Here is a 21,907-nt window from a genome sequence, read left to right as displayed (position 1 = left end):
TACCAAAATAGGAAGACGCAAACTGAAGAGTTCCTAACAGATGGCTTTAAAGCCAATTCAAGAATTGACAAGAGGCCATGCTAGGAGAAGTATTAGGCGTAAGATCTTTATTTCATCCACAACAGAGGAAGGGCTATGTTGCCTAGGCCAAGAGCTTCCGTATCCTATTACTTGAGATGGTTCAAGATGTATCCTCAGTAATTTGAGCTAATAACTAGGCTCTGCTCGAACAGCAACCATGACAAGGACAAGCAGCTCAAAATAACAAAGCAGTCACACTTCACAATCCTTCAAAAGCAGAAAAAACCTATTCCTGCGCTAGGGTAGAAGTGTAAAAATGTCAATTATTTCAAACGTAAAGCATTTCTCCAAAGGAACATACTTGCAGAAATGAAATCATGGTTTGTATCTTTTCAAAAAGAAATGGAGTACTTGTGGCACCTTAGAGACTTAAAAAAAGTACAGTGTGCTGGCTGGATTTTCTGAAGCTAATAATGCCAGAAGATGGAGAAAGGAAATATGCAACATGCAATTCTATAGTACTAAAAAAAAAAAAAATTCCAACTACAAGACAACCAATTAAATGAAATTTCAAAAATGATTTATGACATTTCTGATAGACTAATCATATCCAAGTACCCTAAATACAGTGATACAGACCCATTATTAATAATCCCTTTCCAAATCTTGTACCTCAGAGGGGCACTTAATGTATTTATTGTGTTTGATAATTGATTTGCACTTTACATTCAGAAGAACATTCAACAGAAGAGGGCTAGGAAAGTCACTAGAGGGAACAAGTACAAAAACCATTTTTGTTTAAAAATCTACTTTTTGTGAAACAGTCATTTTATTAAGGCAAAATAATTGCTGACCAAGTTTATGCTCCCTTTGGAGTGAGTCTATGTGCTTTTAAACTAGAACCATCATATGTCAAACAGCAAACTATAGCTACAACCAACTATACACTTACTTTAAATGCCACTTCTCTTTTCCTGCAAAGATCAGTTAACACTGGCCAAGAAAATCAACGTTCCATTCATTTAAAGCTCACATACTTCACATAAAATATACACACACAGGGTGCACAACTTTCTAGAAACGTACCTTGTAATAAATACTTCCTATGAGTTCGGTTCTCCCCTCTTCAAGGGTGGAATGGTATTTCATCCACAGCTCAATAATGGTATGTTTTATAAATACACAATTTAGGGATAATTAATACAAATACCATTGCATGGGGTCACTGTCCTTTTTCTTTTTAATTCAACAAGTTGCATTTTCTGGGGCAGATGTTATGTTCCAAACAGACAGTCTTATGAAAGCCATCTCTATATGGCATGTGCCAAAATCCCAAGCTGACTGGCTTTTAATCTCTCATGGAAACAAATGAAGAATTTAACACATGAAGCATCTTTCTAGCCAAGTACACTACACAATTAACACTCATTTGTCTTAGAAAATCTTAACCTTTATTTGCCCGTTTATATTAGTGCTCCTCTCATTCCTTCTCCCCGGTATACTAATTGGATCAACAAATTTCCCCATAAACATCTCAGTCAAGAAGGATCTTTCTCAGCTGGCCATCTTTGGAACTGTACTGGATAGCCCGCATATAGGCAAACTTTCTCAGACTTTGAAGCGTGGGTTTTCGATATTTGAAAAGCACAGTAATACTGTATACAGAAAGTGGCATTCAATAGTCTTGCCTTTTTAAACAGACATTTTCAACTGCAAATTCATCTATTTTCACAATCAGAACATTTTTGTCTGAAAAGTTTATTTTAGTTTTCTGAACACTCTAAAGCAACCGTGCTTTAGATGTTACACAAGTGTCCAGATAGGATTAAACAAAAATTAAAATGTTCTAAATTACAAATGTAACTCCTGTAAGAGCTTCAGAAAGGAAACAGACCAGAAAGTAGGACATACACACATTGTGAGGAAACCCCAACGTTTCATGCAATGGCAGGCAAGATGTAAAAAGCCACCCAAATTCACACATTTGTACACCGAATCATCAGAAAAAAGTACTCTGTAGTAAATCTGTACATCCAAATACATTTGAGATCTACACCTAAGTTACATTATTTAATGTTATATACACTTATTACCGCTTTATAATGTCTTAAGGAAAGCCTTCATTCAAACCCAAACTGGAAAAAAAGACTAACTTGGAAAAAAAAGGAGAATCACTTTAGACATTCAGTTAAAACGTTGGTTTTGTTTTAATCTAGACCTCAAAACGTTTAATAAAAAACAAACAGCATCCTCTTCGTTTAACATTTTGCTTTCTAACTGTACAGTAAATTGCACTGTCTTCAGACTGTATCTTCTTTGGATGGATTTAAGATGTAGCTGGATATTACTTTAAAGATAAATAAATGGGAAGTTGGTCCAACTAGAATGATCGCTGATATATTACATGCAGGTGAGTTTAATATATTTTTTAGACCAATGGGTGTAGGGATAGTTGATACTGCAAATGAACCAAAAAGAAGCACCCAGAGTCAAAATACAAAACATACTTCTATCCGGACAATGGCAGTGAAAACCAGAAAAGTAATCTTTCTGGAACAGCATTTTTAGATAATTTAGAAATGTTAAGTACCAGGAAGACTACTGATCAAGCAGTTTTAGTAGCCAAGTTTCCCTCTTTTTATTGAATGGAACAAATGCTTGAAATAAACTGTTTGTCCTCTTCACTGAAGAGAGCTAGCCTATTCGTCTTTAATGAGCTAGGTTTTTTTGGGAAGGTTAGCCATGTACTGTAGTAATGCCTACTGCATATAATCCAAGCATTTGCTGTGAACAGTTGGAGAAAGCAGTCAGTAAGAATCTAGGATCAATGAAAATAGATGTTACTTTAAGCCATCCACAAAATGGAGACCCACACGAGGCCCAGTCTTAAAACCCAACTCTCTTCTTGCGCTTTTTGTTGTGCAAGTTCACCCCCATTGAAAACAGTAACTGATCCATAGTTAAGTTTTCTTATTTCCTTAGTCAATTTTCACATTAGTGTAGATTTTACGAACAAAGGCACTTGTTCCCATGTAACCAATAGCTCCTGCAAAACAAAAAAAATAAAATGTATATTTTAGAGGAGATCACCTAATAACTATTAACATAAAACAAATACACTGTTCTTAGAGACGGTCATTTAAACCATTCATTCTGAAAAAAAACCAATTACTTACCTGAGAATACTTTTTCTCAAACTGTATACAATTATCCATGCTCCCAGTGAATAACTGGCAAGAACTCCCATAGCTCTAAAGATCTAAATCCATTAAACCATCTCCCCAGAAGTCTATGCTCCCTTGCCCTGATAATATAGCAGTGCCCCCTACTGCTTCTGATAACCAGGTCCTTTTCTCCAAGCAAAGGGTGTAAAGCAAAACATTCCCAAATCTCTGGGGTAGGTGGATTTTATTATAAATTACATATTTTCTGAAAGTGAATGTTCTTTTTCTCACCACGAGCTAGAAATGAATAGCAATAAGTTGTTAAAAGGAAATTGCAACCTGCAGTTTTCAAATTAGTAAGAGTCATGAGGCACGTATGCTTGGACCACAGCAGTAATAAAGGAACAGGACATTAGGTGTTTGAGGATGGAGGCAGTTTGGGATTGAACAATACATCGCAGTAGTAAAAGGCATGCTAACAAAAACTAGTTTCAGAGTAACAGCCGCGTTAGTCTGTATTCGCAAAAAGAAAAGGAGTCCTTGTGGCACCTTAAATAAATGCTCAAATAAATTGGTTAGTCTCTAAGGTGCCACAAGGACTCCTTTTCTTTTAACAAAAACTAGATACTCAAGTGGCAAGACAGCAAGGACTCATCCCAGAAGCAGGTTCTGCAACTGCAGTAGGCCAAACCTAGAATCGAAGTTGGATAAGCAAGGCTGAGTAAGCAGTAGCGTAGATAATGCTACACGACTATACTGCATACCTCCCAAACAGGAACAAATGGAAGGTTGACTGCTGATCCCAACCTGCGAGGATAAGCTAACACGACACCAAAGGTGCAAACCCGGAAAGGATCAAGAGAACTGCAGTTACTCAGCCAGTCTGACCCACTCCATGGTCAGAAGTGAAACCAAAAGCTAGGTGGACAATCTAAGGGCTGTAATCCACCGCAGATAAAAGCCAAGAGACCTTCCATACCAAGTTTATTAAGATGTTCTTCCCAGAATAGATTATGCATGGAAAACTCACACGCGTGCTCCTCTGCGACAACACAGATTAAAGCCCAGGATGAAGTATGTCAGATAAAGGGGGTCCCAAAGCACTTGACAAGAGGATCCAGATATGAACAAAACTTCCAGAGAAGAGCAGGTGATTACAGAGCCTGAACATCTTTAGGGAAATGCTGCAAAACTTTCCACTTTGAAAAAGCCTTTCAAACATAAGAATGGTACTCACTGACACCCACTTCTACCAGCCAAACCAAAAAAGACAGAAATCAAATCAAAAACCTTACCCAAGCAGAATTTCTACCCCAAAAAGGAAGAAGTACCAGAGACTCCATGAATTCCACTTGAAATTTCACTACTGATTTCACGTGGAAGGTGCTCAGATACTACAATGGGTCACAGGCTAAAACTAAGGTAAAGTAAACCAAAAAATATCGTCATGTTGGTTGATTAAAGCTTAGAGTGCCACATAAAGGAAACTAAACCTGAAACACTGCCAACTTTGAAAGGGATCAAGAACAAGATGCGTCTTGCCCAAAATGGGGCTTTTAAGATAACTGAGTATTTGTCTCTCCTGAGCTAGGTCAGAACTTTTGGATGGGGGAGGATGAAAGGTACATATGGAGGCCTTTCTCCAAGGAATAGGGAAGAAAGGTGTCCATCACTGCTGTGGTCTGAGTGCCAACTCAAACACAATTAGCATGGCATGTCTAGACAACCTGGGAATCACACCTCCCACCTCAAAGGCAGACATATCCTAAGACTCTCCAAAGGAGAAGACAGGCTTTGGTCTGAGATGTGACATTTATATACCCCATTTAGTTCATGGGCACAAGCTAAGAATTTGGGTATTTCAGTATGAACCAGGGTGACTCATGGTGGCGGTGGCAGAGAGATTCAAAGAACATCCTTGTGCTTAGAATTATGATCCAGAAGAGCTGATCCAGAAGAGCTGATCCAGAGATCTTACTCACATGCACACCCATCTCTACTAATAATCTTTCAGGGAGATGGTGGGGGATGAGGAAGCGGGAAGAAGTAAACTGTAATATCCTTTGGTGCAAAGTAATTGTGATCAGCCCTTTTGAAACTCCTGATACATATCCTTCAACAATCAGTTAAGGAATGAACGAACAGGAACAACCTAGCTACTGGCAGGATGGGATGTTTCCAAGTGCAGAAAAATCTTCGGGCCCTCTTCAGACTTCCTATAAACTCATGAGGACTGAGGAGTCCTTTGGATCCCCCAGGCTAATGCGTGAGTCCTCCCATTAGCCTCAAATAGCAAGCTGCAATTGTGAAACCAAAAGATATGGCAGGTGCATCTGAGTTAGATCAGGCCATCAGCACCAAGCAAGCTAATTGCTTCTGAACGGAGCGCATCAAGAGCAATAAGAGCATGGGGCATAAGTATCAAGCAGGTTCAGCATCATGACAGTGCTTTACCTAGCTAGCTGACATGGCGTGTGTATTAAATGACTTGGCCAAGGCAATAGGATTAAATGAATTCAGTCAGTACAAGGAATCAGGCTGTGGCCCACAAGCCCTGGTACTATTGGGGTTGGAGTAGACTGCTTGGCAACTTGGAAAGACTAGATGTGGCCAGGCTAGTTTAGTGGTCTTCTCTAATAGTCTGTGTTGCACTTAGTCCAACATCAGGAATGTTTTCAAAATTCCTTGAGCATGTCAAAACCTTGTCTTCCAGCCTTGCTGACGGTAGCCGGCCGCTCTAAAGGTGCTGAACCACTCCTGAGAGATTAGTAATGTTCTGCCTGCATCAAAGCAGACAATGTCAACAGTTTCAATTCTCATTTAAACTGACAGGTTTCAGAGTAGCAGCCGTGTGAGGCACGTTCTTGTCACCTGCTGGAAATGGCCCACCTTGATTATCACTACAAAAGATTTTTTTCCTCTCCTGCTGGTAGTAGCTCACCTTACCTGATCACTCTCGTTACAGTGTGTATGGTAACACCCATTGTTTCATGTTCTCTGTGTATATAAAATCTCCTCCCTGTATTTTCCACAGCATACATCTGATGAAATGAGCTGTAGCTCACGAAAGCTTATGCTCTAATAAATTTGTTAGTCTCTAAGGTGCCACAAGTACTCCTTTTAATTTAAACTGAGCTACCCTGAAGCATTCCGACATCTGTGCTTTGAGGCCCTCTGGGGTGTAATGATGTCAGACACTATAGAAGCTTGGAAGGCCAACAAATGCTTAAAACATTCAAGTTAGGTCCTCACAGTTTGGAGGAGACATCAGGCCACAGATCTCAGCCACAGAAACAAGTCATGGCCTACCCTGAATCTTGGGCAACAGTCATATCCATGAGGGACAGCTTACGACTGCATCCAAAGTATGGTTTGAAGTCCCCAGGCCGCTTTGCAGACATTGTATCAACAGCCGTATATGAGAAACTAAGACTAATGCTGCTCACTAAGCTACTTATTTCAATACAAGTTGGCTTTGCAAGACAAGGAAGAAAGAGATACCATTCCTCAGTTAACAACTAGAAAGTGTTAGCTAAAGTCGTGTGCAACGCAGTAGCATAGAATGTCACTGTGTCAGCCAAAAGAGGAATTGAACAGGGTGTGTGCTACCCCAGGTGATGCTATCTGCTTTAGAACAGCGGTTCTCAACCAGGGATCCATGGCTGCCTGGAGGGGCCTCGAGCTGGTTTCAGGGGGCCACAGGGCCCTGTGTCTGAAGTGTGCAGCTAAAATCTAGAGCAGAACTGCAGGGAGCCCCAGGGCCCAGAGCCCCCGCAGGGCTGAAATTAGGAAAGGATCCATGGGGTTGAAGACCTGAGGCCCTTCCCCCACCCGTCCTGGGATTGAAACCAGGAGCAGAGCCACAGGGAGCCCTCGCACTCCCTCTGGGGCTAAATCCCCAAGCCCCAGTGGCCCCTCCCCATCCCAGGTCTAAAGCCCTGAGCTCCAGCACCCCCATGGGGCAGAAGCCTTGAGCGTCGCCGCCCCTCAGCCCCAGCACCCTGCAGAACAGAAGCCCTGAGCCTGCCACCCAGAGCACTGAGCCCCCACACCCCCACCCAATGGCTGAAGTCCAGAGCCCCCTGCCAGGCCCCATAGTTTTTAATAGCATGTTTGGGGGGCCTCAGAAAGAAAAAGGTTGAGAACCCCTGGCTTAGAATACTGGAGATATGGGAGTTCCTGACCCTCACTACTTGGAACCCAGACCCAGGTATAAAAAACTATTATTTGTAACTTTTGAGTAAGAATTTTACTTACAGGTATAATCCATCAAGTGAGAAGAACTGTATTTTGGCTAGGGGGGTTTTCAAGGGACTTGGCTATTGGGATATCTTTGAGCAAATACTTGTTTAATGGAGTAACTGTAAACAGTCCATCTCATCAGAACCATAAACTTTCATAAGCATGTAAAGCAAAATTCAAAGGATCCAAACAGTCAGGAACACCTGAATCATAAAAGAAACAGTTTCCTTGCTGTTGCTTTGAGAAGGGGGTTGGACTAGATGACCCCCTGAGGTCTCTTCCAACCCTCATCTTCTATGATTCTGTGGTCTTAATACCACAAAACAACTAATGCAAATCAGAGTTGTGATTTTGTATACACAGAGTTAAGAAACTCCAAGTAAGGGAGTAAACAATATGTAAATATTTATCTGAATGTGCCATGGTCAAGTGCACCATATATTCAACTGAATTAAGCATGGACACCATGAAGTTAGTGAGCCACAAGGGCATTAAGAATGGCTACCCAGATCAGATGAGTTCCTCCCTATGCTATTTAAAGAGATGGGGATTTTTAAAGTTTTGTCTGTCTCTTGCATTAAGATCAAAGGTCTGGAAGTTCTAGAGAGCTCCCCACTTCCATTTTCAAAGCTCTTATGCTCTGTAGGAAGCAGTGTTCTCCAGTGATCAAAGTACCTCACAGTGTGTGAAATCTGAGTTAGGTAACCACAGTTGGGAGATTTATGATTGGGATAGGGGGCCTGGACATGCAGGGGCTCCAAAGCAGGCAAGTTCATGTTAATTGATTCCAACAGCATCCAATTGCATGATGCTGCAGACAGCCACGTGCATGAGCATTGTCCCTCCGTGCATTGTTTCATAATAGATCAGCAGTAAAAAGCATGCTCAGTGCACATTTTTCTAACACACTTTGTTAGCCCTGCTGGATATGAATTTAATATATAAAACGAACTGTCGTCTGATTTTGAAGAAATATGTGGGTAGTAAAAACCTAGATATCTCCTTAATACTGTTTCAAATACCTTTTCACAGTAACAAGAAAGCATATGAAGATTTTCCCTTTCAATTTTTTTTTAAAAACATTTTAATAACAAAAATTGATGGACACAATCCGTTCCTGGCATTAGACATTTTAATCAGTACCAGGTTGAACACTAAAAAAAAAAAAAAAAAAGATTAGAGCAGAAACGTATATAAAACCCTATTAAAGAAAAAATAGCTGAGAGACTGCCAGAACAGTGGGGGAACCTTGTAATGTGCCAAAGACTTCAAGAGGCAAGATGAGATTTCAGTCAGAAAAGCACTTAATTTAGAGTTGACCACATTTCTTTTTCCTTGTAAATGTCATGAAATTACCTTCTTGACTCTTCTAAAGAGTAGAAAAAATATACATGAAGCATAAGTGGTGGATATTGAATCTATTAGTGCCTTGAGCCTGCAAATCCTTATGGATATCAGTAACCCATATGCAAGTACTCCCACTAGGAGCAAAGGAATATTTGCATGGGTAGGGAGTTGTAAAATAAAACTCCAGGATTGCATGAATAAAGCCAGTCATATTGGGCAAAAATGGGAAAGAACCAATTTTCACTCTCAAAAACATGTGAGGGAAAGAACCAAAAAAGCCAATAGGTGAATATATTAAATTCCGCAAGTGAACTTCCATATGTTTTACTACACTCTTATCCAAAGGTCTGCTCAGACAGCATCTAACAGGAAGTGAAACCAAATGCATGAAAGAGCACTGTGTTCTTTGCTCATTTGTAAATATTTGTAAACATTTGCTTCCTCATTCCTTCCCAGAAAAAACAGGACTCTTTGGCATTCTCGCCAATCTCAGGATACCCCTGGTACTGGGAGTTACTGGAATGAGCAGTCTATGCCATCTCAGATGGTGTTGAGATCAACCATGAGTCCTTCACTGGATATCTGAGCCTGCTAAAAAGATAAGAGTGGAGAGAACCATCCCTCTTGATGCAAGACAAGCAGCCCCATTTGAACCACAGTCCTGTCCTGGGGTGGTGGAGAGAATGGACCCATCACAGGGACAATGTTAGCACCAGAGCCATGGCTCACAGCTGCTTCTTTAAATAGCACTGCTGAGGAATTTTCTAGAAAATACCTCTGTGACAGAGACATTGACAAATGATGGACCATGGGCCCTAATGAACCTTTCCTTCTACCGACCTGATTTTTGGGTGTGAAGAATGGTTTTTCTTTTTATGTTTTAAGGCCTTAGATGGAACTTTAGTTTATCCACTGCTGGGAACACAACTTACGGATTTAGAAAAAGTGAATCTCTGGTGCAGAGGAACTGGCATAAGTCTCTTAACCCCAGAGAACATATCAAAGGCTTACTGGCACCAAGGGATTTGGGGCTACTGCTGTGTGGCTCTCTCTTGCCAGAAAGTAGGTCAAGCACCATTCAGTTTATCTCCTGTCAAGTGACGTGCCCTATTGTACCTATTGCCCCAGAACTGTTTGGGTCTTGGACTACAATTCCTGGGAAGCGTGAAGACCCCTCTACCATGGTTAGCTCTAGTCCTCCTTCCGTCTGTAAGAGCCATGGCTGGAGATGATGGCCTAGGCCAAACAGATGATCTGGCAAATGTACTTCTTCATGGCAAACAGTAGTGACCAGCTACTAGCACTGTGTTCTTGCTGCATCACAGTGATTAAATCCTGATCTGTTGTATGCCATAGCCTTGGGATTAAAGTTTTTTACACTTTGGTATAGTATAGGTTAATGACTAACTACCGTAAACCCCCCAAAACTACAGAAGAGTCTAGGTCCTGTGTGAGCCAGACTGTTACAAGCACTTGAAGCAGTCAAGTGGCAAAAAAAAAAAAAAAAAAAAGGTGGTTGTCAAGAGCCATAGCCCTTTTATAACCTTTGCATTACAGCATGAGGCTCAGGCATTTCACTGCTGGGTGGAAATTCAAGGCAGAATCTTCCTTACTCAGTGCCTGCTCCACAAATCCTTGTGGCCCATATCCTCCCATATACTGGGAGAGTATGTCAGCAGTGAATAGAATGAGAAGTATTTGTTCAACTGACCACTCCTGAACTAAGGGCTTCCATTTTCAAATTTCAAAAATAAGAAGTTGAGAGTTTTAGGACACAGTTTAAATGGATGCCTGGAAATCTACCTCCCCCTCTGAGTGCTAAAGGATTAATCTCAAACAGAAAAGGTAAAGGACTCTAGTTAATATGGAATTCATTGCGCAGAGCTCAGGTGTGTTGGAAATTCAACCTCTGATTACAGTATTATTTTATGCTTTCAGCCCTGCAAAGTGATGTCTTGTTTTCTGCATAGCACATAAAAGATATGTCTTCACTTTTGAAAAAGCAGTTCACACAAACCTGGTTCTACTAGACTGGTATAAAATGAAAAACCAAGCGTATAAGCCAGAAAATTGGAACGTTATTTTCAAGGATAGTAGGTTTTCCTTAATGACACATACAGAAGTGAAATTATTTACAAAGCATTTTGAAAAGAGGCAGCTGTGAATTTATGATATACACAAAGCAGATTTGAGTATATTCTGGACTTACCACACATTATCCCCAAGGCTGTGCTAAATACCGCCATATAACCAAAGTAAAATGATGTTTGAAACAAGCCATACATTCTGGAAGGAAAAGAAAAAAAAAAAAAGATAGTAATTTATACCACAGGTATAGTTTCAGAAAATGGCAACAAAAATGATTAGGGGTATGGAACGGCTTCTGTATGAGGAGAGATTAATAAAATTGGGACTTTTCAGATTGGAAGAGAGACAACTAAGGGGTGATAGATAGAGGTCTATAAAATCATGACTGGGGTGGAGAAAGTAAATAAGGAAATATTATTTACTCCTTCTCATAATACAAGAACTAGGGGGTCACCAAATGAAATTAATAGGCAGCAGGTTTAAAAAAAACAAAAGGAAGTATTTCTTCACACAATGCACAGTCAACCTGTGGAACTCTTTGCCAGAGGATGTTGTGAAGGCCAAGACAATAACAGAGTTCAAAAAAGAACTACATAAATTCATGGAGGATAGGTCCATCAATGGCTATTAGCCAGGATGGACATGGATGGTGTCCCTAGCCTCTGTTTGCCAGAAGTTGGGAATGGGTGCCAGGGAATGGATCACTTGATGATTACCTGTTATATTCATCCCCTCTGAAGCATTTGGCATTGGCCACTGTTGGAAGACAGGAAACTGGGCTAGATGGACCTTTGGTCTGACCCAGTATGACTGTCCCTATGTTCTTAGGTGATTTTTTTGTAGTTTCTCAATATACCAGTTACTCTAAAGTAAGCTTATTTTTAATTCTTTAGGTCAAATGTTTGATTTACTAAATGCTGACCTATGAAGTACAAGATACAATCACCACTTACTTTGTTTTGAAAAAGTAGTAGTAAAAGGAATACATGTAAACATAGATTGCAGTTGATGCAGCAGAAAGAAAGCTCGTCCATTGCCTGAAAAACACATACAAGTCTGTCACACCACCAGATATGGAGCAAACAACGTAAGTTTCCCCAGCAAAACATATGGTACAGGAAAAATCTGCAGTAGAAAAAAAAATCTAGTTGTCTAAACATGTTGTGCTTCATGTGAAAAGCAGACTTCCAGGAAACTATTTGTCAGTAATACCAAATACTGATTAGCTTCTGTCTTATGTATATTTTTTACACTACACAGTTTGAGAGTGTAATCAACATGCTCTTACTACACATGAACTTACATTTTCTCTGTTATCCTGCGACCAACACGGCTACAACAACACTGCAAACAATTCATACTCTAACGCCAGCCTTTGCTTGATACAGGGTAATTTAAAAAAAAATCCACGTGTGTTTAGAGAAACTTTATTTCAATACAGATTTGCAAGAGCCTTTCCGTATTATGATTCTGAGGTAGTACACTATTAGGATATTTATGAACAAAAATGGTACTTACCACCTATAATCCTCTGCATTTAGCAGGAAGTACGTACATACAATGGTCACACAGACTGTCACAATGCAGAGGATAACCAGCACCAACATCATGAAGCCATAAACATAGTAGATCTTGTAAGCCCAGAATGAAGTGAAAATAAAATACCTAAGTAGAATTGAATGAAATAGGCAACTTTATTATATCATAACTACACCTTTTTAGCAGTTTCAATTGATCAGGCATAATATATTTACTAGCAATGGTTAACTTAATTCCATGCAAAAAACCCCTCACATTTCAATGAAAATTGATCCGAAAGGGAGAATTCCACCTAGGCAAACAATAACAGCTGGTTCCATGAACCTGCAAAATAACAGAAATAGCAATCAATGTTGATATTAGATAATTTTATAGTTTTATATTTCATTAATAAAGATATCTAAGACAAACAGTGGAACACTTAATAAAACCCAAAAGAGACATATGAAAAGCACCCATTCAGACAAACTCCGCATCGGTCCCTCTAGACCCACCGTATTTAAAAAGAAAATCTTAGATTTTTAAAACCGGTGAGAGACTCCTGTCAGTCTTCATGCCTGAAGGGAAGTCTACATACTGAACGCCATTCACTTAAGTTGGGTCAGGCCCTAAGAGGACAGCAGCTCCAAATGAAGTCAATGGAACCTCGCTGCTTTTGAGCATATGACCTCTTACTTAGGAGCCTGACTACAACCTCTTGTTTTTTAAAAAAAATCTTACCCATAATACTTACCTACGTAACGGAGTCCTACAAAATCCCTGTGATCTAATGTATGCAAAAATAATTCTGAAATGGAAAGTGCTATCTACCATCATTGTATGGAGTGTAGTTGTAGATGTGTTGGTCCTAGGACATTAGAGAGACAAGGTGGATGAGGTAATATCTTTTATTGGACCAACTTCTGTTGGTGAGAGACAAATCTTTCAGGTCTGGGAAAAGTACTCCAACTGAGCATCACAGCTAAATGCAAGATGAAAAAGACTGTTCAGCATAAATAGCACATTCTATGGCAGAGGTTCTCAGAACAATTTTTTTGGTGGCCTCAGAGTATGGCCACCAGCCCTTGCAGCACTGTAACGTGGCTGTGTAGTCGCGGCCACCCCCATGAGGGAAGTAGCTCCCAGTGCCGGTGCACAGTCTACAATGCCACTTTACAGCACTGAAACTTGCATTGCTCAGGGGGATGTTTTTTGCATCACTGAGCGAGTAAGTTTCAGCGCTGTTATGTGGCAGTGTAGACAAGGCCAGAGTACCTTTCACAGACCTGAAGAGGAGTTCTCTGTGGCTCTAAAGCTTGTCTCTCACCAAGAGAAGTTGGTCCAATAAAAGGTATTACCTCATCCACCTTGTCTCTCAAAGTGCTATAAGTGTAAGTTATCTATATATTTGAGAAACTCAGCTATAGGGACACTTTTAATAATACAAGAGGGTATTGTGGTTAAGGCACAGCAATAAGAATCAGACAATCTAGTTTTATTTCCATCTCTGCCACAGATAAGTCTTATGGCCATAGGCAAATCACAGATTGTGCCACTTTCCCCATCCCTAATATGAAAATGCCTTCTTCACAGGGGCATTGTGAGGCTTCATTCATTTTGTAGCACCATCTCAGTGTCTACACACAAGTATTACTATTGCACAAAAAAATGTGCTTCATTTTCAAGACTGGGGTAGCGAGTGCCGTTCGTTTACCATCAAAATTGAAATGTCGGGCTGAAAGGGACCCTGAGAGTCTTCTAGTCCATCTCCCCATGCTGAAGTAGGATTAAGCATACCTGGGCCATCTCTGACAGGGATTTATCTAACCTATTTTTAGCTATATAGCTATAGCTTTTTTTTGTCAAGAGATTAAAAAATATTAATAGCAATTAATCGTGGAATTAATCGCACTGTTAAACAATAACAGAATGCCATTTATTTAAATATTTTTGGGTGTTTTCTACATTTTCAAATATATTAATTTCAATTACAACACAGAATACAAAGTGTACACTGCTCACTTTATATTTATATTTATTACAATTATTTGCACTGTAAAAAAAGAAATACTTTTCAATTCACCTAACACAAGTCCTGTAGTGCAATCTCTTTATCATGAAAGTTGAACTTACAAATGCAGAATTATGTACAAAAAACAACAGCATTCAAAAATAAAACAATGGAAAACTTTAGAGCCTACAAGTCCACTCAGTCCTATTTCTTGTTCAGCCAATCGCTCAAACAAGTTTGTTTACATTTCCAGGAGAAAAAAGAAAAGGAGTACTAGTGGCACCTTAGAGACTAACCAATTTATTTGAGCATAAGCTTTTGTGAGCTACAGCTCACTTCGTCGGATAAAGTGAGCTGTAGCTCACGAAAGCTTATGCTCAAATAAATTGGTTAGTCTCTAAGGTGTCACTAGCACGCCTTTTCTTTTTACGAATATAGACTAACACGGCTGCTACTCTGAAACATTTCCAGGAGATAATGCTGACTGCTTCTTGTTCACAATCTCACCTGAAAGCGAGAACAGGCACTCTCATGGCACTGTTGTAGCCGGCGTCGCAAGATATTTACATGCCAGATGTGCTAAAGATTCATATGTCCCTTCATGCTTCAACCACCATTACAGAGGACATGCGTCCGTGCTGATGACGGGTTCTGCTCGATAACAATCCAAAGCAGTGCAGACTGTTCATTTTCATCATCTGAGTCAGATGCCACCAGCAGAAGGCTGATTTTCTTTTTTGGTGGTTCGGGTTCTGTAGTTTCCACATCAGAGTGTTGCTCTTTTAAGACTTCTGAAAGTATGCTCCACACCTCATCCCTCTCAGATTTTGGAAAGCATTTCAGATTCTTAAACCTTGGGTCGAGTGCTGTAGCTAGCTTTAGAAATCTTCTTTGCGTTTTGTCAGATCTGCTGCGGAAGTGTTCTTACAATGAACAACATGTGCTGAGTCATCATCCAAGACTACTATAACATGAAATATATGGCAGAACGCAGGTAAAACAGAGCCAGAGACATACAATTCTCCCCCAAGGATTTCAGTTACAAATTTAATTAATGCATTATTTTAACAACGAGCATCATCAGCATGTCCTTTGGAATGGTGGCCGAAGCACGAAGGGGCATACGAATGTTTGGCCTATCTGGCACATAAATACTTTGCAATGCTGGCTAAAAAAGTCCCATGCGAACGCCTGTTCTCGCTTTCTGGTGACACTGTAAATAAGAAGTGGGCAGCATTATCTCCTGTAAATGTAAACATACTTGTTTGTCTGAACGATTGGCTGAATGAGAAGTAGGACTGAGTGGACTTGTAGGCTCTAAAGTTTTGCATTGTTTTGTGTTTGAGTGCAGTTACGTAACAAAAAAAATCTACATTTGTAAGTTGCACTTTCAAAATAAAGAAATTGCACTACAGTACTTGTATGAGATTAATTGTTTCATTTATCATTTTAACAGTGCAAATATTTGTAATAAAAAAGAATATCAAGTGAGCACTGTATACTTTGTATTCTGTGCTGTAATTGAAATCAATATATTTGAAAATGTAGAAAAACCTCCAAAATAGTTAATACATTTCAATTTGTATTCTATTGTTTAATAATGAGATTAAAACTGCGATTAATCGCTATTAATATTTTTAATCATGATTAATTTTTGAGTTAATTGCGTGGGTTAGCTGTGATTAATCAACAGCCCTAATATTTTCCTCATTAATAGCCAAACTCAACATTTGACAGGCCCATATTGAAATATATATTTACTACACCTACATTTAACAATGTAATTCATGTGTTTAAACCCAAATTTCCACAAAAGTCTTGCAAGAGACCGTGATTATAACATCTGTGTAACCAAAACTTATGAGGAAAATATTTTACAGAGAAATGGTTACCTAGTTCAGAATTTTGGGAATTTTGTAATGCAGAGCTTATGAATAAAATTAATACTCACCATCTGCAGATGTTACTGTCACTTACCAGAGGTGACCCCTTCATATTACCCACACGGATACTGAATTTAACTAGAGAGGTAATTTAGTGATTTAATTCGCTGCTTCCTTCATTATTTATAGGGAGACTTGTCTAAATTGATGGCCCCACAATTTTACCTTCATTAAAATTATCTTATTTCTTTTTCTCATCCTGATCCAGAAAAATCCATCAGCTCTCTAAGACATGGGCTACAGTATAAATCAAACTTCACCTTCTCAACTGAGAAACACACCATTAACTCAAGACACTGCATTTCCTGGAGACTGTGGGTGTAACACATTCCACCATCCCCTTCATTTTTACTACTCCACTCTTCTGAGAGAAATAAAATCAATAAAACCCATCCTTTGAGAATAGTTTTATTTCCACAGCTTCTCTCCTCCTCACTAAATATAAGTTAATAGGGCAAGGAGATTATATTCATGGTATGCATGCTACAAATTAAAAAAGTGTAGTTTTTGGAAATAAAGATGCTTTTATATTCACATAAAAAAGTAATGTTCATGAACAATATCAACCTGATAGCCTAGAAATTCATATTACCCAAAAATCAGGTAGTGGTTGCAAGCTGCCTCCAACAACAACCTCCAAATGTCTCTCGGCCCTAACTGGGAGAAACCCACCTCCAATGGTGAAGTTAGTTCAGTCTCCAGGGCCCGTTCAATCTTAAATCTGTCAAAGGTGCTAACTGAGGTGGGGACTTTGATTTCTGGGGAAACCTATCTACCTGGAATGGGAAAGGGACCACAAACTAGTGACTTCAAGTTGAAAGCTTTTACCTTTATCCATCCAATCCCTTTAAAGAAGATACTTTAATGCAGAAACTTAAATCAGCTTCTTGAGAAGCTGCACACACGCCTTGAACTAAATATAAATTCAAAGACTACTCTAGAATTTAGAATGATCCCAATACCTCAAAAATAATTTTTAAACACATTTATGTTTGAGTGAATACACAATGTATATGCACTTCTCTTTACCATTTTTTCTCCGGTATCGGACGAGGCACAGCATTGACACGACAAGGAAAGTTGGGCTGGCCCGACAGATTTCGGCCAAGAATTGTACCAACAAGGTTCAATGGAAGAATAACAAAGAAACAGATACAGCATACTGCCACCTGTAAATTCAACAAACAGGGGTATGAGATCACAGAAAATAAAATAAAGAGACACCTAAAGTAACGAGGCACAAGTGTGTATGTTGTACCAATGCTGAATCATATTCCTAGTTATAAAACGTTAGCCAGCATCCAAACTACTTTTTTGACTGTTGAGATGCAACATTTGTTGCATCTGATGAAGTGAGCTGTAGCTGACAAAAACTTATGCTCAAATAAATTTGTTAGTCTCTAAGGTGCCACAAGTACTCCTTTTCTTTTTGCGAATACAGACTAACACGGCTGCTACTCTGAAACCTATGTTTGTAAAGAGTTTGGAACAAATTTATAGCAGTCTCTTCATGCTAACCATTATAAATAGAAGTTCAGTTTGTACACTGAAAAACTGAAACCCGGATCCCTTATTCTGCTTCGCTATATCAGAATTCAGTGTCAGAAAGCTTCTGATTACAAAAAGTTAAGTACAACCCTGATAGATATTACCTAGCTGATAACTAGCCATGTTTAAAATAGTTTAATTTAAAATCCGCTTACAATATTCTTGATCCATAAAGGTCTTCCAAAAAAGCCAAACACACAATGTTGAAGCCATATCACACTGTTCAAATTAACACTTGGGACCAGATTTTCTGAACTATACATACAAATGGTCAGAAAGGTAACTGACGATTTGCATGTTCAGTTACCCACAAACAAATACATGTACAAATTGGTGCACAACTGCATATGCACAGTGAAGAAAAATCATGCCCTTTATTCTGCCTCATTCCAATGAAGTGTGCCTCAGAAGACTTTAGAGTGAACCATCTCCAATTCTATACATGACAAGCAATTTTTTTTCTGCTCATGAAAGGAAAGGACATTTGTAATAAAAAAAGAATTATAAATACTCAGCAAGATGTTCCCTAATCATGTAATTCCTGAATATGAAACTACTTGGAAATACTACTCAATAACATTCTCAGATACTTCTGAGTAAAACAAGAATGATTACTTGTACTATAGGAATTGTGGTTCTTCAAGATGATGTCAGTGTGAATCTCACTGTAGATGCAAGTGCACAAGATCAGATTTCTTTGTTTGAATACCCATGTCCGTTGGGTTCGTGCATGCACCCATGCTTCCTTGTGTTTGGACATAAAAGGTGGAGTAGTCTCCCTCAGTTCCCTTGCAATTCAAAGCCCATTGTAGCTGAGAACTCCAAACAGCAGGGATTGGGCCGGGGATGTTGTGGGATCCTGTAGCAAAGCATGGCAGGGCCTCCTTGGCTCCTGCCTCTGCTGGGTCACTCTGAGACCCTGGGGTTAGTAACCACAGATGCAGTTTATTTACAGGCTTGTTCCTACCACCGTTTCACCATGCACAGTTGGCCCTTCACCATTTGCAGTCAGGAGGGAGGGAAAAGCTACCTCCCTGCTTCCACTCCCTGCCTTCTCCCTTTCTTTCTGCTCTTCCCCGGCTTCCTTCCCCTGAGGCTTTTATACAGTCCCAGGCTAATTAGGTGGCAGCTGTCTCTGCTTCCCCAATTAGGGCCAGGCTATCTCCAGCCAGCTCTAATTTATTCCCTTAAATGGGAGCTGGCATGACAGAGGGCTGAATCACGCACCCTGTCACAGATCCCCACTGACATCATCTTAAAGAACGATCACCCTATGCTAACTGGTTCTTTGAGTATGTGTTAGTGTAGAGCCAACTGCAGCTGACTGGCAAGCGGTATCCCCTCGAACATTGGGAATGAGGTGTTTCACAGTTTGACTAATCCAGCAGAAGAACTGCTCTTCTGAACTTGGCACCTGACCTAGCAGCTAAGGCCGAGACGCAGTTTGACAAAGGTCAGCAGATAACTCCACCTTGAAGATCTCAGACACTAGCATTTGTCTGAAGAGGTCACTTGAGCTCTAGTGGAGTGAGACTTGCTGTTCAGTTGGAGATGCAATAGCTTGACCTTTAGAACTCACAGTCATAGCCAGGAATAGATTGGGTAACAGTGTAATTGGCTTAGTCCTGTCAATGTATTAAAGCAGAGTCCTGCACACAATTTCTTTTCTCTCAGTGCCAGTGTGACTATAAGGAAGCAGATTAGTAAATTAGTTCAGATTAAATGCTGAGACCTGGGAAATCAGTTTTGGATGAGGCCTTAGGACCACTTTTGCTTATATAGGGGAGCTTCAGTCACAAGTGCCTAAAGATCTTGTGGCCAAAGTGATAGCACATTCCAGACTCGCTGCTGTCTCCCACGGTCACCTGTCTCCAGTCAGCCAGTCATCTAAGTGATCAAAGTGAATGTTTTGTCTTCTAAGATTGGCCACTACCACCATCCGGCATTTCGTGAAGACCTGCAATGCTGTAGAGAGGATGAATGGCAGTATCTTGTACTAGGAATGACCCTATCGCTCTGTGAATATCAGGCACTGCCTGTGGGCCAGACAGATGGCTATGCAGAAAGTTGCACCTTATAAGCTGAGAGCCCTTAAGCAGTCTTGAATCTGAAGAGATGGAACAACAGAAGCAAGAGTCATCATCCTGAATCTGAGGCAGCCTATGTATTTGTTTGTCTCAGGGTCTAGGATAGGACAAAGATTACCTTTCTTTGGGATAAAGTAGTACTGCAAACAGAAGACTTTTCCCCCGTATTCTTCTGGACACTCTTCTACCGTTCCTAGATGAAGCAACAAGGCCACTTTTTGTAACAGGCTCATGAAAAGGGCCCCTGAAAAGGGATGGGGAAGGGGGTTGAGAAAGGTAGGCTGTGGAAGTAGATGGGATAGCCAGGGGCAACTATATCAGCACCCATTCACCCAAGATGATATTGAACCAACTGGACCTGTGGAATAAGGCAAGGTGGCTCCCGATTAGCTCTGATGTGGCAAGGTGGCTCCCGATTAGCTCTGATTTCCATCAAATCAGCTAACTGGGTGGCATATGTGACAGAGGAGGCAGAAGAGGTCTCCTCTGGTACTGCGGCCTTTTCCACTATGGCTAATCTGTCTATCTGCCTGGCAGTAAGGGTAAGCCATCTGCCGCTGCTGGGGCTGATATTTGCAGGGCTTTCCATAAGCCGTTAGTGTATAAATCTCTAGTGACCTCAAGGTAGCCCTCAAGTCTTAAGGAGTGGAACACTGTGTCAGCCCTAGTATTTAAGACCTCCATCCCTTTGAGTGGGAGGTGCTGGGTGATATCTTGAACCTCTTGGTAGCCCAGTGGCTAATATCCTGATGCTTGTTTCATGGTTGCAGCCATGTCAGAAGCACCCATGACTGCCTGCGGACTCTTGTGGTAACTATCTGGCCTTCTTTAATAATCTTCCTTATCTGTTTCCTGTTCTGTGCCACAGAACATTATGAGTCACCCTGCCCTATGTTAGGAAATTATACTTGGCAAGCATTGCCTGATAGCCACCCAGAGTTGCAGCAAAACCAAAAAGAGTAGATTTTTGTGCCTGAAAAGTTCCAACTTTGGGGGGGGTCCATATCCCCGGGTGTACCTCTTGTTGATTTCAACTTCTCCTGCACGGCTACAGCTACTAAAGAAGCTGGGCTCAGGGGGGAATAAAGTGCTTAAAATTATTCAGGGACACTTGATAGTGTTCTTCCACCCATTTGGACAAGGACTGGTGGTGGCCACAGACTCTTGGCCAGCTCTAATATGGTTTCATTAATAGGGAGAGCAATTCTGACTCGGGCTGATGGAGTCAGGATACCATACGTTTGAGAACTCTCCTACATAACCATCTCTATGTCCACGGTCTCCACAATGCAAACCAGGAGAGCCTGAAAGGGCTTACAATAGTCACCTGCCAAGGCGGGGGTTTGTGCAGCTGCCTCATCAGGCGATGACTACTTTTCTTTTGTTGGAAACTGGGGATGTTCTTCTGCGACACCCAGCTCCTGAGTGGCCAGTGGCCTAGGAAGTGATGTCACCAGGGAGCCTGATCTCTTCCTGGATCTGCAGGAAGATCTGCTTTGGGACACTTGAGATAATGGTCCCCAGTAAGACCAGTATGGCCAGCTTGGCACGTTAAATGGTACTGGCCCAGATGTGCTGGTTGGTCCATTGCCATTCACACTTCTGCTAGGTCAGCATCTTGTGAGAAAGGAGTGCTCAGTACCAGCTCTCAGGTTGCTCTTTTAAAAGGTAGAGGAAAGACATTTCTGCTCGACATCCAGGAGAAGGCGTGACCAAAGAATAGTACTTTTTGAATGGTGGTGCTATGTGGCAATATGCTGAAGTCATCTCTGGAAAGGATCTAGGTGAAACCATAAGGGCATAAACTAAGCCTGAAATTGGCACAGTGGTCAGTGCTGGTGCCTTTGCTGGTGCTGGTTTGCCGAACATCATTTCTACTTCAGTAGAAGACTTTAGGCACTCTTTGGAAGAGTGCTGTTCCTCCTCCTCCTTCAGGAT

General features: G+C 40.6%; 1 protein-coding gene across 2 annotated transcripts in view; it reads right to left on the bottom strand.

Moving 5' to 3' along the window:
- Positions 1–1,243: 1,243 nt before the first annotated feature.
- The window catches only part of TM9SF3 (transmembrane 9 superfamily member 3), an 83,661-nt gene continuing 62,997 nt past the window's right edge, over positions 1,244–21,907 (bottom strand). For both annotated transcript variants that reach the window (XM_077821176.1, XM_077821177.1), the window contains exons 10-15: positions 17,364–17,503; positions 12,657–12,725; positions 12,381–12,527; positions 11,816–11,899; positions 10,984–11,060; positions 1,244–3,067 (exon numbers count right to left, since the gene is read on the bottom strand). In XM_077821176.1, coding sequence (XP_077677302.1) covers positions 3,000–3,067; positions 10,984–11,060; positions 11,816–11,899; positions 12,381–12,527; positions 12,657–12,725; positions 17,364–17,503 — 585 coding nt within the window. In that variant the 3' untranslated portion in view covers positions 1,244–2,999. The remainder of the gene's footprint in view (positions 3,068–10,983; positions 11,061–11,815; positions 11,900–12,380; positions 12,528–12,656; positions 12,726–17,363; positions 17,504–21,907) is intronic.

The sequence above is a fragment of the Eretmochelys imbricata genome, chromosome 7 (assembly GCF_965152235.1).
Source record: "Eretmochelys imbricata isolate rEreImb1 chromosome 7, rEreImb1.hap1, whole genome shotgun sequence".
NCBI lineage: Eukaryota > Metazoa > Chordata > Testudines > Cheloniidae > Eretmochelys > Eretmochelys imbricata.
The sequence above is the reverse complement of the archived record's forward strand: the minus strand, read 5'-3'. Positions and strand labels throughout refer to the sequence as shown.